The sequence below is a fragment of the Panicum virgatum genome, chromosome 3K, assembly GCF_016808335.1.
Source record: "Panicum virgatum strain AP13 chromosome 3K, P.virgatum_v5, whole genome shotgun sequence".
NCBI classification, from domain to species: domain Eukaryota; kingdom Viridiplantae; phylum Streptophyta; class Magnoliopsida; order Poales; family Poaceae; genus Panicum; species Panicum virgatum.
In genome coordinates, this window is record NC_053138.1 from 12732347 (window position 1) to 12746210 (window position 13864).

The 13864-nt window shown below is 43.2% G+C and overlaps 2 protein-coding genes across 3 annotated transcripts; both read left to right on the plus strand.

Moving 5' to 3' along the window:
- The first annotated feature begins 609 nt into the window (after positions 1-609).
- On the plus strand, positions 610-7486 carry LOC120700393. The gene is made up of 21 exons (XM_039984613.1): positions 610-975; positions 1068-1130; positions 1318-1604; positions 1681-1777; positions 1852-1929; positions 1994-2053; positions 2165-2269; positions 2668-2778; positions 3195-3236; positions 3346-3453; positions 3540-3727; positions 4433-4713; positions 4796-4917; positions 5041-5083; positions 5194-5285; positions 5789-5837; positions 6098-6168; positions 6264-6383; positions 6784-6872; positions 7091-7136; positions 7231-7486. The coding sequence occupies exons 1-21, from the start codon at positions 826-828 to the stop codon at positions 7276-7278; spliced, it is 2250 nt and encodes a 749-aa protein (XP_039840547.1). The 5' UTR covers positions 610-825; the 3' UTR covers positions 7279-7486.
- Positions 7487-8742: 1256 nt separating this feature from the next.
- On the plus strand, positions 8743-12328 carry LOC120700394 (proline-rich receptor-like protein kinase PERK8). 2 transcript variants are annotated; one of them, XR_005685884.1, is made up of 9 exons: positions 8743-10023; positions 10112-10531; positions 10614-10700; positions 10803-10873; positions 10964-11040; positions 11135-11282; positions 11479-11565; positions 11660-11821; positions 11903-12328. XR_005685884.1 is itself a non-coding variant. In XM_039984614.1 (8 exons), exons 1-8 carry the CDS (start codon positions 9357-9359, stop codon positions 12107-12109), a joined length of 1839 nt encoding a protein of 612 aa, XP_039840548.1. In that variant the 5' UTR covers positions 8751-9356; the 3' UTR covers positions 12110-12328. The 2 variants fall into 2 exon arrangements, 1 of the variants encoding a protein (XP_039840548.1); XM_039984614.1 differs by lacking the exon at positions 11479-11565 and having other exon boundaries at positions 8751-10023.
- The last annotated feature ends 1536 nt before the right edge of the window (positions 12329-13864 follow it).

Below are 13864 nucleotides of genomic sequence, written 5' to 3' on the forward strand. Positions count from 1 at the left end.
ATGCATTGCTTCCAATTCCAGCGCCGTTCACCGGAGTGCCGCCGCGGGGCACGATCGCCAAAAATAGCAGCCCCGGCCACCGCTCCTCTCCGCTCGATTAACTGGAAGGATGGGGCAGGGAAGTGAGGAAAGTAGGCCGTAGGGGGTTAAGTGAATAAATTTTTTTATTCACGTAATGTCAGATGCTGATGCGGTAGGATTGGGCTGCTAACGATTCACATGAAATTTTTCAGGAAGTCAAAAATGCAATTTGGTAGTTCCGAGGCTCGAATAACATGGAGGGAATAGTATAAGGACTGTTAGAGAAATTTTACTCTCAAAAGATATTTAAAATATGATTTTTTTGAGATTACGCAACATTATGTTGCAGTTTTAAAAAATATTTAAAATATAATTTTTTCACACTACGCAATAATTTGTTGCAGTTATAACTTTTCTCTCGAGAGAGCACGGCCTGGTTGTTGAACATTTCCATTCTAAAGACAGAACATTGTTTTCTTTCAAAAAAAGACAGAACATTGTTGCTTATTTTTTTCCTTAAAAAAGGGAATAATGCGAATAATCTTATTTCTCGTGTGGCTTGTTATTTTGGGCTCTTCTCCTCCCACCTCCATCCACGACTCCCACCCAGTCCTGCAGTCTCTCCACTCTCCAGGCTCTGCTGCGGCGGCCTCCCTTGCAGGCTTGCAGCCCCGTCCACCGTCGTCCCGTCCCCTTCCCTCCTAGCCTCCCTACTAGGGCAGGGCGGGGCAGCGCCGGCGCCGGGCAGGTAGGGTTTCGCGTTCCTCCGTGCCCATCCTTCCCCGCCCGCATCCCGCACCCGCCATGGCCGATCCCGACGAGCTCGGCCGGCGGCTCGCCGCGGTCGGCGTCTCCGAGCCTCCTGCCGCCGCGGCCGCGCTGGAGAGCAGCAACAACAACCTCTTCCAGGTGATGCGCGCCGTGGAGGACGCGGAGGCCACCATCCGCCAGCAGGTAACCCCCATTCTCTCCTGAATGAATGCCCCGCTGCCGAGTGATGGATTCAGTCGAGTGACGCCCGCCCTTCTCCCCCTTCTCATCTGCAGCTGGAGGAGAACAGCCGGTTGAAGGACGAGCTGATGCTCAAGACGCAGGAGCTCCACAGAATTGTAAGCCCCTCTACTCGTGCCCGATCCAAATCCCCCCGCTCCAAGGAACAACTGTCACTGTCTGTGATGTCTGCACGAACAAGACACTGTTGCTGCACTGCAGTATAGGATTCCCTTTTGATTACAACTTCCTTATTATGCGTTATGATGCCATGCTCCTAACAGCTTTCATCTGTGCCCAAACCAGAGGTCGGAAGCCACAAACACAAACCAAACTTCTTCTCGTGGGATCCATCAGGATCGCACCATCGACGCCCATACAAACACCTTCTCTGGTGCTCCGCTTGGGAACGCAGAGGCCTTCAAATGGGGAGCTGGGGAGCCCATGCTGCAGGATGCCACGAGGCACAAGTACCTCGAGGCTGCCCAGTCTAATGGAATTCCCCGGATATTATCAGGGGACCAGAGCGCCGCTGATAGTGCTTTCCCATCGCAGCTATCTACTCCGTCATCTCGTTCCCTCTCACCGACTAGGTGCATTCCAATTCCAACCTCTCTTATAAAAGCATTACATTTTCTTTCTTTACCTTGACCTACCCTTTCCTTGCAGGCACCGCAAAGAACCAGACTATGATTCAAGGTTCAACTTATCTGGACAAGGTGCACTGCCTGTTTCAGAGCTCAACTCAAACGTCATGTGGAAGCAGGTATCAGCTATTTGCTTTGTCTGTCATTGCCATTTCTTTCTATTCACTCTTGATGAAGTTATTTCCTTCCACAGGATCTTCTTGCCAAGGTTAAAGAACATGAGGAGGAGATTGCACAACTGAGAAGGCACCTTTCTGATTACTCCGTCAAGGTGACTATAGATAATCTTTTCCCCATTTGTTCCTTCAATCTTTGACTCATATTGCTTTTAACAGGAAGCCCAAATACTTAATGAGAAACATGTCTTGGAGAAACGCATTGCATATATGCGGATGGTAAGCAAAATTCTTTTTGGTCTTATCAGGCATCAACTACTATCTTGGAGTGCACAAACCTATGTTTCAGTTTTTCCTTTTTCGTTTTCATTTTCTTTTCTTTTTTGCTAGGCGTTCGATCAGCAGCAGCAAGATTTGGTTGATGCTGCATCGAAAGCTTTGTCTTACAGACAAGACATTATTGAAGAAAACATCCGTCTGACATATGCATTGCAGGTAACTTCTTTTAACCAGGCTATTGTATCATCTCCTAAACTTCTGAGAGCTATTACTTTCCTAATTTGCTTGCTTTTACCCCAAGATTCCCTTGTAATCAATTCACTTTTCATTATATTTTTCTTTTTGTATATCTTTTGTTTTGTAGTAAGCTACAGCATTCATATAATCATATACTGAATGAACGTCCTTTCTGATTTACAAAGCAACTAGATTCTGTGCAGAAGTGTTTACAGGGCTTATTTCTGTTAAAATCACTCCATTATCAGGGTCATTCTTACTTTATTCCATTTGCATAAGCTAGACGTGTATGATGCATATAATTTTCTTCTTCAAACCTCATTGTCTGGATTTGGCAAAGTAAAATGAAGAACACTGAGTTCTACTTTATTCTATAGGCAGCGCATCAAGAGAGATCAACATTCGTATCCTCTTTATTACCTCTTTTGTCAGAATATAACCTTCAGCCTTCTGTTCTTGATGCTCAATCCATTGTCAGCAATCTGAAGGTATGTACTGTTGTGATTAATTGCTTGTTTGGCATTGATTAAATACTATATTTTCCACCAAGTGAGCTTACACATGTCGAACTGGGGAGCTTCTTTGTATATTGTACAAGGGAAAATTTACTTGGCTTAGTTGGATATGTCATTCATACTGAGAGGAAGCTAAACTACCATCTTAGTGATGCTGATGCCAAATTTACTGGGAGTCTTGAACTATCTTCTAATTTAAGATATATAGTTTCATTGTTACACAAGAGAAATGATTAACATAATAGTTGCGAAGAAATCAAGAACCAAAAGTAAATGAACTTCCTTGATTTTTCTTATTCCTTGCTTGTTGGAAGCAGGCACTCTTAGTTAACCTTTCTTATTACTTGCTTGTTGCTTGACTTAGGTAACCTTTCATTTTCATCTTGCAGGTTCTGTTTAAGCATTTGCAAGAAAAACTTATTATTACTGAGGTGAGTCACATTCGTCCTTATTTTTATGTACTTCAAACTAGAGCTAGTATAAAACTGCTGCTGGCTAGTTATGCTTGGCAAGTGTATCACAGAAACTTGGATGTTGTAGGAGAAACTGAAGGAATCACAATACCAAATTACTCCATGGCGTGCTGAATCTTCAAATAATACAAGTGCTGCTGCACAGCCACCTTCTCATCCTCCTGGAAATGCATTGGTTGCTTCTATATGGCACTATGCTTTTCATCATATACTCTTGGAATTCATGCATGATTGCATAATCTAACTTTTCACATTTCCCAGGTCAAAGCCAACCTTGACATTGTGCCCCAGCAAGCATATTCCCATGTTCAGTCTCCAGTTTCTTCTCCTGTTCGAACCAGACGTGACTGGGATTTGTTAGGGAATGAAAACCGTCAGGCCATTCCAAGTGAGGTTGCCACAACAAGTGCAGAGCATGATAGCACTGGAAAGACCTCACCTTCAACCAGGTTGCCAGTGGTTATTTCTACAATTCAATTGGATTGCTTTTAGCTATTTTCTGCGATTGAACAATTATTTGTTTTTGAAGTAAATACAGTAGGGGGAGACCCCTACTGTGCTAGACATATATTAGGGAAAAAGAAGAAAAACAAACAGACCTTTTTTTGGATGTGTATATTGTAGTTACTCCCCTGCCCTTTTTTGTCTGACATCGTTGGCTTCTCATCATCTTCAAGGCAGGACTTGCCCACTACTTAATACTTATAAGTTATAATTGATATCAATATACAATAATAAATCTATGTTTTATTGAGCCATTTCTAAACTTATGATTTTTAACATAGTACTTTGTTACTATTTTATTTTATTATTACCTTTTTCTTTATTTCTCTTTGCTACATGTGGCTCTTGTTGGGTTCCGGGGACGCTTTGTTGTTGTACTCATGGTCAAGGTTTTGTTAGTTTCTCTACAGCATATATTCTAGTATTGAAAATAGAAGGAGAATGGAGGGTGTAAACTGGTTGTTTAGAACATTAAATATGGTGTTCTTCAAGTGTTGAGAAGTGAAAGATTGCTTAAGTCCCATACTTGCAAAGAAGCAAAACGTTCTTGTCCCCGGGCTTTCACACAGGAACATCAATGAGAATTTTCTTGGGGAAAAACCTTTGAATATACTGAAATTTTTATGTTCCTCGCTTCTAATGTTCTGCAGCAACCACAATATGAAGGATGTCCCTCAAGGAACTGAACATGATTCTCGTGTTGTTCGATTTAACATTGAATCCAAGGATCAAAACCCATCATTCAAGGACCTTATTAGGAGTGATGCCTCTGAAAATCTGGAGGGAACCGAAGCCCAAATTCCACAAGAACCTTCTGCACAATGGGATACTGAAGGCTCACCAAATTTGGCATCTGGCCTTGATGATGCAAATCCTCCATACCCTTATCTTCCTACTGTCCTTGAGGAGCCCAGTTCTTCTTTTTCTGAAGGTGTTGCATCTTAAAATTTGTGGATCTGGCCTGCCATATTACCTCAGATCTGATGGCAAACAACATTTTTATGAATGGGCAGTTGCTGAGGATGATCCACTTCCAGCCATAGATGGACTGCGAATCACAGGTGAAGCCTTTCCTGGAAGAGAACTTCAAGCAAGTGGGTACTCCATTAATGGGACTACAAGTTGTAATTTTGAGGTGTGCTAAATTGGCTTTGCCATCCATGCTCTGAATATTCCAAATTCTTCTATATTCAGGAACCTTTTCAGTTTCATATTTTCACCATAATCTTTGTTTTTGCATATTCTTTTTGTGCTGCAGTGGGTGCGCCATTTGGATGATGGATCAGTACATTTCATAGAAGGTACCTTGAGATGCAAGAAAGAAGTTCAATGCTTGATAGCTCGTGGCATTTTTGTTTCGTTTTGGACATACTTTTAAAATTTTGGAATTGACATTTATTCGCTGGTGAAGGTGCACGGCAGCCCACCTATCTAGTAACCGCTGATGATGTGGACTCTGTATTAGCGATTGAAGTCCAACCTTTGGATGACAGAAAAAGAAAGGTATATCTTTGCAATATATGCTGGCCATGCTTAAACAGCACTATTTTCAGTCTTACATTTTTTTTTGGATTCAGTAGCTTCTTGGATATTAGATGATGGGTACCTGTCTGCAGTGATATTGGCCTCACGTTAGTGACTCATTCTATTCTATAATTACTGAGAAGCAAATGGATAAAAATACTGTCCATTTGCTGAAAACCTCAACCACAGTTCTTTTTTTATTAATTCCGCAATAACTGAAAGGTGGCAAGGGCTGTGATTAAATTAATGTGGTACGTTTTCTTTATTGGTCAGAAAAAATATGTAAAGGAGAGCAACTATATTGTTTGGCAAAAATATACAGGTTTTCTTTTTGTTAGAATTCATATCACTGCTCATTAGTAGTAGGCTGGCTGAGTGCTGACACAGCTGATGGTTTGAAAACTATAACATGAATGATTATTACTGCAAGTTGGATGCTGGAAAATACTTGGTTTATTGAAAATCTTTTTTTCTTGTTGTAGGGGGAGATTGTGAAGGTTTATGCTAATGATCAAAGAAAAATTACTTGTGGTGAGTTTTCTGAGATGATTAGTTCTTTTAGTAGGGACACCATTTTTCTTCTTCTTTTAGTTGCACCTCACACGTCTTAAAAATCATCGGGTATCTGGGCCCCATTTCCTCTTAATAGAATTGCCAGAATAATGTGAAGTCTGGTATGTTTGTTTGTAACAACAGTAAGAGAGAATAATCATGTTATGGTGTACAGGGGTAACAGTTTCTTTTTGGCCTATTTGATATATCACAGTATTTGAATACCCATATTTGTGCAGATCCTGAAACCAAGGAGCTTATCAAGAAAATTCTTTCTACTGGGCATGTGTCTTATGAAGTTTTGTTACCTGTACGCCCAAATTCTTCTCAAATAGTCTGCCGAAAGCACTCTTGCTACACATTTCCAATGTCATATAACCATGCAAACATTAAACTGTTTTGCAGGTTAGATTTTTAGATATGTGGGAACCCGCTGTCTTGGCAATAAAGAGGGAAGGTTACAGCATTAAGTGTAATGGACAGCGTGGTGTTGTCGTTACAGAGAAATTCCAGCAAGCCATGGCTGTATGGTTTCCAAAATAATTGTCCTTAAAATTACTCTGTGTGGTACTCAGTTTTTTTTAATAAAATTGTCTTGGGATTTGGGACCAACCTTTTATGTTTTTTTTACCAGCATTACCTTTGCCAATGTTTAAATTAGTTGCATGAACTTGTATCAGTAGGTGTGTCATCTCAAGCGCTTTCATCATGGTGAATTCAGTAGGTGTAGTGTAACAATATTTATGCTGAAAGGCGTTCTAATGCGGATTCATCGTTCTAGGGAAATCTAAGGTTCATTGTAGTGTAACAATATTAATGATTTAGAACTATTCCTTTCTTAATATGTTATATGTATAGTGATTTAGAACTATTCCTTTCTTAATATGTATAGTGATTTAGAACTCATCTTGTACAATTTTCGCAGATCAATATTCCATATGGTCGTCCTAATGAATTTTCAATTGTGTCTGCTGATGGTGCGGAGTACAATCTAAAGCCTGCAGAAAATGCCCCGTGAGTTTCATACTAATCACTGGCACTATTTATTACATAGCAGTATATTGCGGTTTGTCTTTTGGTGCATCAATTTACTACTGAGTGCATGTCAGAGGTATGACTTCCCTTTATGAATGCATGACATCTGTTTACTTTTGCATTTATCGTAGTTCTTTCTAAAGTAATGGGCTATTTCATAACAATGTTAGTTACTGAAAAATTTCAAAAAATTGCAGATCACGAGATGCGATTGTTCTAATATTAAGGCTGTTCAGAATGAAGGTACAGGCCTGTTTCTCACTGAATTTTCAGGCTTATAATTTCCTTTTGTAATGCATCGATGATGAGTTTGGAATGTGTCTATGTGTGACTGCAGGCCGTTGAGAAGAGTAAAGGAAGAAGAAAGGGCATATTCTTCAAGTAGTCTCAGGTAGTGGCGAGGCAGGTTGTGTGTTTGTATTTACCTATGTTTTCGCGAGTTACGTATGTAGAAGGAAAGTGTGAGTAGTTTGCGTTGCATGCTTCTACGTGCCAGCATTTGTAAAGGTTCCATCCGATTCAATTCAATTCGATTCAATTGGCACCTTACCCAATTTTGTCTTGTTGAAAAGAGGGATGAATTCAATCTTCAATCTGTGCATGCATCCCGTTTCAACGCTGCTCTGGCAGCCTAATCTCGTTGGCAGATTGCCAGTGCCAGATTGTTGAACTCGATGGGTGTTGCCGTAAAGCAGAAGCAATTCAGATTAGACATCAGCAGAGGTAATCTGGTGCCCTACACATATAGATTCCTAGCATGGCACTTGATCATTGTGTCTGGCTGCGTGCTTACCCAATGATCCAATCATCCACGATCACCAAGCAACTCATCGCCAAGAATGCTAGTCTACTTACCTGTTTGTTGATTTTGGGAGAGGAAATCTGTCAAGTTTTTGCTCAAAGATGCGTGCTGCTTTGTTCACTGTTTTGCCCTTTTGGAGTAAAAAAAACAAAGCACTTTGCAACTGTGATCGGGCCTTTTGATCTCTGGGTTAGTGGTTGCAATGCAATCCGCGTCCGCGTGCAGAGCAACTTATTGATGAGTGAGGGCGCGCCAGCAAAGCAGAGGGGCCGGGCATGTACCTTAACTTGTTGGCTTTGGATGACAGGAATCTACACCGGAAGCAAAAAGTGTAAATCAAACCATAGTGACGCCGGTTCCATTTACACAAGATGAAAGGTTCGTGAATCGTTTAAGAGAAGATGTAGATTCGCTACTAAATTCAACGCATAAAAAATACTAATTTATAACCAGATTTAAAATGGTTGACTTAAACAACACCAAAACGTCGTTTAGGTAAGTTCCTATGAAATTCCACTAAAATAGATGCAATTTGTATATAACGACTTCTAATATCCTTTATTTTTATGCCATGTACTGTTCACTCCCTAATACCCTGAACATGAATTTCCTTTTGCCTTGTCACTGTACAGATTTTCTGATGGAATCTAATGACAGAAAGCTACAAAGTTCGGCAACGAAGCCCTAGAGCAAACTTACATTTAAAAGGAAACGGTTGGTGACCCGTGGAGCAAAACTTGTTTGGCAGCTGCACAGGAGGGGCAAGGCACGTAGCTAAGATGGATCACACACACCTGCCCCGTGAAAGAAATGCTATTGTATGTCATCTCTTGCGGGGATGGAGAGGCACAGTTATCTTGTTTGGTGATGGTCCAACCCAGCACCCCGAGCCTACTCTTCTGCAGCACAGCGCTCGTCCCACCGACACGTGGGCCCCGGTCCGGCCACAGCACTCCAACCCCACAGCAGGAGAGAACTATCACAGCACAGCACTGGTCCAAGTCCAACGACCATCCGGGCGGCGGCCCCCCAGCGGACGGAGAAGAGGAATCATCATCCATCCCCGTCGTCCACTCCTCCGACACCTCCCACTGACCGCTGCTGGGCCGCCACTTGGGTTGCCTTCTTCAACCTTCCTCTCAATCTGGCATCTTTCCCCTCCCTTCCCCTTCCATTGGATAGGTAGATAGATTCATTGGTTGCCCCCCCTGAACTGTAGACTGAGACTGGAGGCTGGAACTGGGATTGGATTTCCGGTACAAGTGGAAATGAAATGAAATCTCCACCCCACTGATCGATCTTTCTGGCCGTTCCTCTCCCTTGGGAGAGGAGAGAGAGAGAGGAGGGGGGAAAGAGGCCGTCGAATCCTTGCATCGTCGTCTTCTCGCTTTGCTTGGCGTTGGTTCCACTTGCACACCATTCGATTTCTCTGGTGGCGTCCGCAAGTCAAGTCCACCTCGTCAAAGCAAGCAAACCTCTCTCTCTCTCTCTCTCTCTCTCTCTCTCTCTCTCTCTCTCTCTCTCCTGCCATCAGTCAGAGTCAAGCAAAGCTCCCATTTTTCCCTCGCAGCAGCAGCGGCAGCCCTCCCTCTGCCATGTCCGGCACCACCACCGCGGCGGCGACGCAGCCCAAGCCCCACCACCTCCCAAAAGCCTGATTCATGGCCCCGGCCCCATCCCCGGCGCCCGCGTCCTCGCGGCCCACTGCCACACCGGCCGACGCCGCTGCCACTCCGCCGGCCGCGGCGGCGCCCCCGCCCCGCCCCTCGCCGCCGCGCGCCGCCCCTCCGCCCTCGCACTCGCAGGCTTCTCCACCTCCCCGGCCTACTGCCTCGCCGCCGTCCGCCCCGCCGCGGACAGTTGCTCCTCCTCCAAGGCCCACGCCGGTCTCGCCCCCGCCAACGTCCCCGCCGCCGACTCCCTCGCTCTCTCCGCCAAGGACGCATCCGCCAGAGTCCCCGGCCCCTGCTTCACCTCCTGCCGCCGCTCCGCCGCGCGTGCCGGTGCCATCAGCACCGACTAGCCACAAACCATTGCCTAAGCCTGCCACCGCGGCTGACCCGGTCCGCCCTAGCACGAGCAAGAACTCAAGTTCCAACAAGCCGTCGGGCCCGGCTCCGCGGCACGGGAGCCCACCTGGCTCCCGTGGGGTCTTTAGTAATGGTGTCGTTGTAGCCATCGCTGTGGTGCTTGCCGTTCTTGTGCTTAGCCTCCTTGTCACAGCAGTTTGGTTCACGAACAAGCGCAAGAGGAAGAAAACTGATGGTTACAGAGCTGGTTTCATGTCGCCCACCTCGCCTTTTTCCTCGCAGCAACCTTCCGGTTCCGGTAATTTGTTTCTGCATTTCGCTTAACGCAGTATTCAAGTCTGCTGGTAGCAACACCGCTACTAAGACTCATCTCCCACTTTCTTCAGGTGACTCGGCAAATGCAGGCTTGCCAATCGATCCTTCTGTCCACACCAGCTTGTCTAATAGTGCTGGGAGCCCCAGGCTGAATCAATGCTTGTCCGATATCAGCATGGGCAACTCCAGGTTCTTCTCATATGAGGAGCTGTATCAGATTACCGATGGTTTCTCAGCCCATAAGCTTCTAGGGGAGGGAGGTTTTGGGTCTGTGTACAAGGGCTGTCTGCCAGATGGTACAGATGTCGCCATTAAACGACTAAAGGATGGTGGTGGACAAGGGGAACGTGAGTTCCAGGCTGAAGTGGAGATAATTAGTCGGGTGCATCACCGTCATTTAGTTTCCCTTGTGGGATATTGCATTTCCAATAACCAAAGGTTACTTGTATATGACTTTGTGCCTAATAACACACTACATTATCATCTTCACGGTATGTTATAGCCCTTTTCTATAATTTTGCAAGAGCATTTCCATTTTTTGCCAGTAAAGCTGAATTGATCTTGCAATCACAGGACGTAGAATGCCTGTGTTAGAATGGTCCACCAGAATTAAAATTGCTGCTGGTGCTGCTCGTGGAATTGCTTACCTACATGAAGATTGTAATGTTCCTTCCTACTTCTTGTCTTCTTTGCAGTTTTCATTTCCAGCAATTTTCTGTGTGTTAATTGTTAAATCCTTCTTCCTTTATTATCATTCTGCAGGCCATCCTAGGATAATTCATCGAGACATCAAGTCCTCAAACATTTTGTTGGATAACAACTTTGAGGCAAAGGTAACTGAATTCCTTAAATAACCCTGATTTTGTTCTCACAGTATAGTAACTATATTTGATTTCTGATTGAATGCTATCCATGAGTTCTAGGTTGCTGATTTTGGTCTTGCGAGGTTGGCTTTGGATGCGGTAACCCATGTAACAACCCGTGTTATGGGCACATTTGGGTAAGTGAAGTGCTGTCATATTTCAAAGAGGACATCAATATATGACATAATCATACAGAAATAATGTCTGGAATATTTTTCCCGTCTCTTTCAGGTACATGGCTCCGGAGTATGCATCGAGTGGGAAATTGACTGATAGATCGGACGTATTCTCTTTTGGTGTAGTCCTCTTAGAGCTTATTACTGGTCGAAAACCTGTTGATGCATCGAGACCGCTGGGTGACGAGAGCCTCGTCGAGTGGGTGAGTGTCAGCTTTGAACTTATTGCTTAAAGCCTGGTGATGTCCCTATGGCACGTTTTGTACACTATGATTTTTGGTCGTTTCTGTTCTCAGCCAGCACAAGATTGTTCACTTTGATTTATATTCTAGAGCACTTTGGTAGTTTGTTCAATTTTGGACTGAAAAGGACTCATTATACATGAATGATGTAACCTAGGCATTATCTTGTGGGTAGAGAATCGATCATGATGTCTGCAACAGCATAGTAGCTAGAGCTTGTCAATGTTTGAAGAATTGCTGCACGGTAGAAATGCTTCATGCCTGCACCGTTAATGTTTCTTTACAATTTACAACTGGGACATTTGTCGGTTGATTCCCCTTTCCCAATTTATTTGCAGGCTAGGCCATTGCTTTCTCGAGCTCTTGATACAGGCAATTTGGAAGGGTTGGTTGACCCCAGGCTTGAGAAGAAGTTGAATGAACCGGAGACGTTCCGTATGATCGAGGCTGCTGCAGCCTGCATTCGGCACTCGGCGTCAAGGAGACCCAGAATGAGCCAGGTACCTAAAAGCAATTCTGTGGTTTTTGTGTAGATTCATGAATCCGAAAATGACATTTGTGTGGTTTCAAATTCGGTTCAGGTGGTGCGGGTTCTTGAAAGCTTGGCGGACATCGACCTAACAAATGGAGTTCAGCCTGGGCAAAGCCAGCTTTTCAACGTGGCCAACACGGCGGAGATAAGGATGTTCCGGCGGATGGTGGCCGGCGCGCAAGATGACAGCTCCGACTTGAGCCTATACGGTTGGAGCAGAGGCACGGACGCTGACCCGAGTTCCAGGATCTTGTGATGATAGCCTTCTAAGCTTTCTGACTGTATGTAGTAACTCTTCAGTTACCTAGTAGCGAATTTAGGTGATTGTATCGAGTGAAAGTGGTTCCATGACCGACCTTAAATTCTTTAGGAAATCAAAGTGATTTGTAGATTATTCCCCGAATCTTGAAATGTAATGTATTTCGATTTGTCCTAAATCAAAGCAGTCTAAGTTTAATCAAAATTAGAGAAAAAATATTAGCATCTAACACATCAAAGTGGATAATGAAAATATATTTCGTAATGGTTCTATTTATTATCATTTGACATTTAAAATATTTTCGCAATTTTCTATAACCTCTGTCAAACTTAGAACAAATCAAAATGCCTTACGTGTCAGGATGGAGGGAGTACACATGTGAGATAGTGGTCGTTCTCTTTGTCTTTGTACGAAGAAAGATATCGATTTATGCAGACTTTTGAGAAACTCGAAGACTTAAAAGAAATTGTAGAGAAACGCATGGCGCAGCCAGGCAGGCATCTTTCAAACTTGTTTGGTTGTCTGTTTCTGTGGTCTAGACAGGACGTTTTGGGGGGTTCTCGAGTCGGTCTGAAGCCAAAGACGAGAGTACTCCCGCTGATGGCGCCGCGGCTGGCGTTCCCGTCCTAAACCCGCCTAACCTGTGCAAAGACATGCGCAAATTGAAGAGGCTGACGATCATGGTCTACAAAAGAGTGCCCCTCTTTCCTGGGGCCTTCTTCGCCTTCCAGAAGCACGAGTCGAGTCAGAGAAGTGACCAAAGAAAGCAAGGCATAAAGGGGCAGGGAACACGGGAAAATGCACCTTGAATTCAGATCGCACAAGACTAGGCATCAGATTTGACCATGCCATCAGGACAGGACCAAAATGCTCGTTGTTCAGGGCACTCAGGGTCAATTTAGGAAGCGCGAGCAGCTTTCCGAATTCCGAACCACCGCATCCATTCATTTAGCCTGGCCTCGTGATTCATGTGATTCTGCTCCACTTAAAAAAAAGAGAGAGAGATTCTGTTGTGTCATTTGTGCGAATAGTCATGCATTGTGAGATTGAGCCGGTCCGGTCGTGGCTAAGTTACGCGTATCGTTTTCATTTAATCAGGACAAAAAAAATCCCAACGTGTGATAAACAAGACCCACGAGACACAAGATTTTTTTATACTTAGACAAGTCTCAGTCTCTCAGAAAGAGTCTCATTAGAAGTTTCATAAAAAATAAATAATACTAGCCTATCAACCCCCACGGGCTAATTAAATTTAATATAAAATAAAGCTTATAGCTAATAATTATAATCATCTATCTCACATCCTTTTCCATCTACTAAATACTCTAATTCATACTCTAAAATACATATTTAAATACATATATATATTATTATCTAATTGCGATAGATTTTATTTTGCATTACACCTCTTATGTGTGTTTGATATATATTTAATTAAACCATTATTTATGAATTGGTTCTTCCATCATACATGAATGCATGATGACACGTATCATACATATTAGTAATGATAGAAATAGTAGTTTGGAATTGTATATTGGTATATTTTTAATATTTATTATAGATTCATATTTAGAAGTTACTTTAACTTTTAATAATGATATAATTGGATAATTTATATGCAAATTTAGAAGGTTATTTGTCTTATTTTTATAATGGCATAGGTGGATAATTTACACAAAGATTAGGGTGCTACTTTAGATATTTTTTATAATGACAGAGTGGGTAATTTAGATTTGTGTTTAGTGGGTT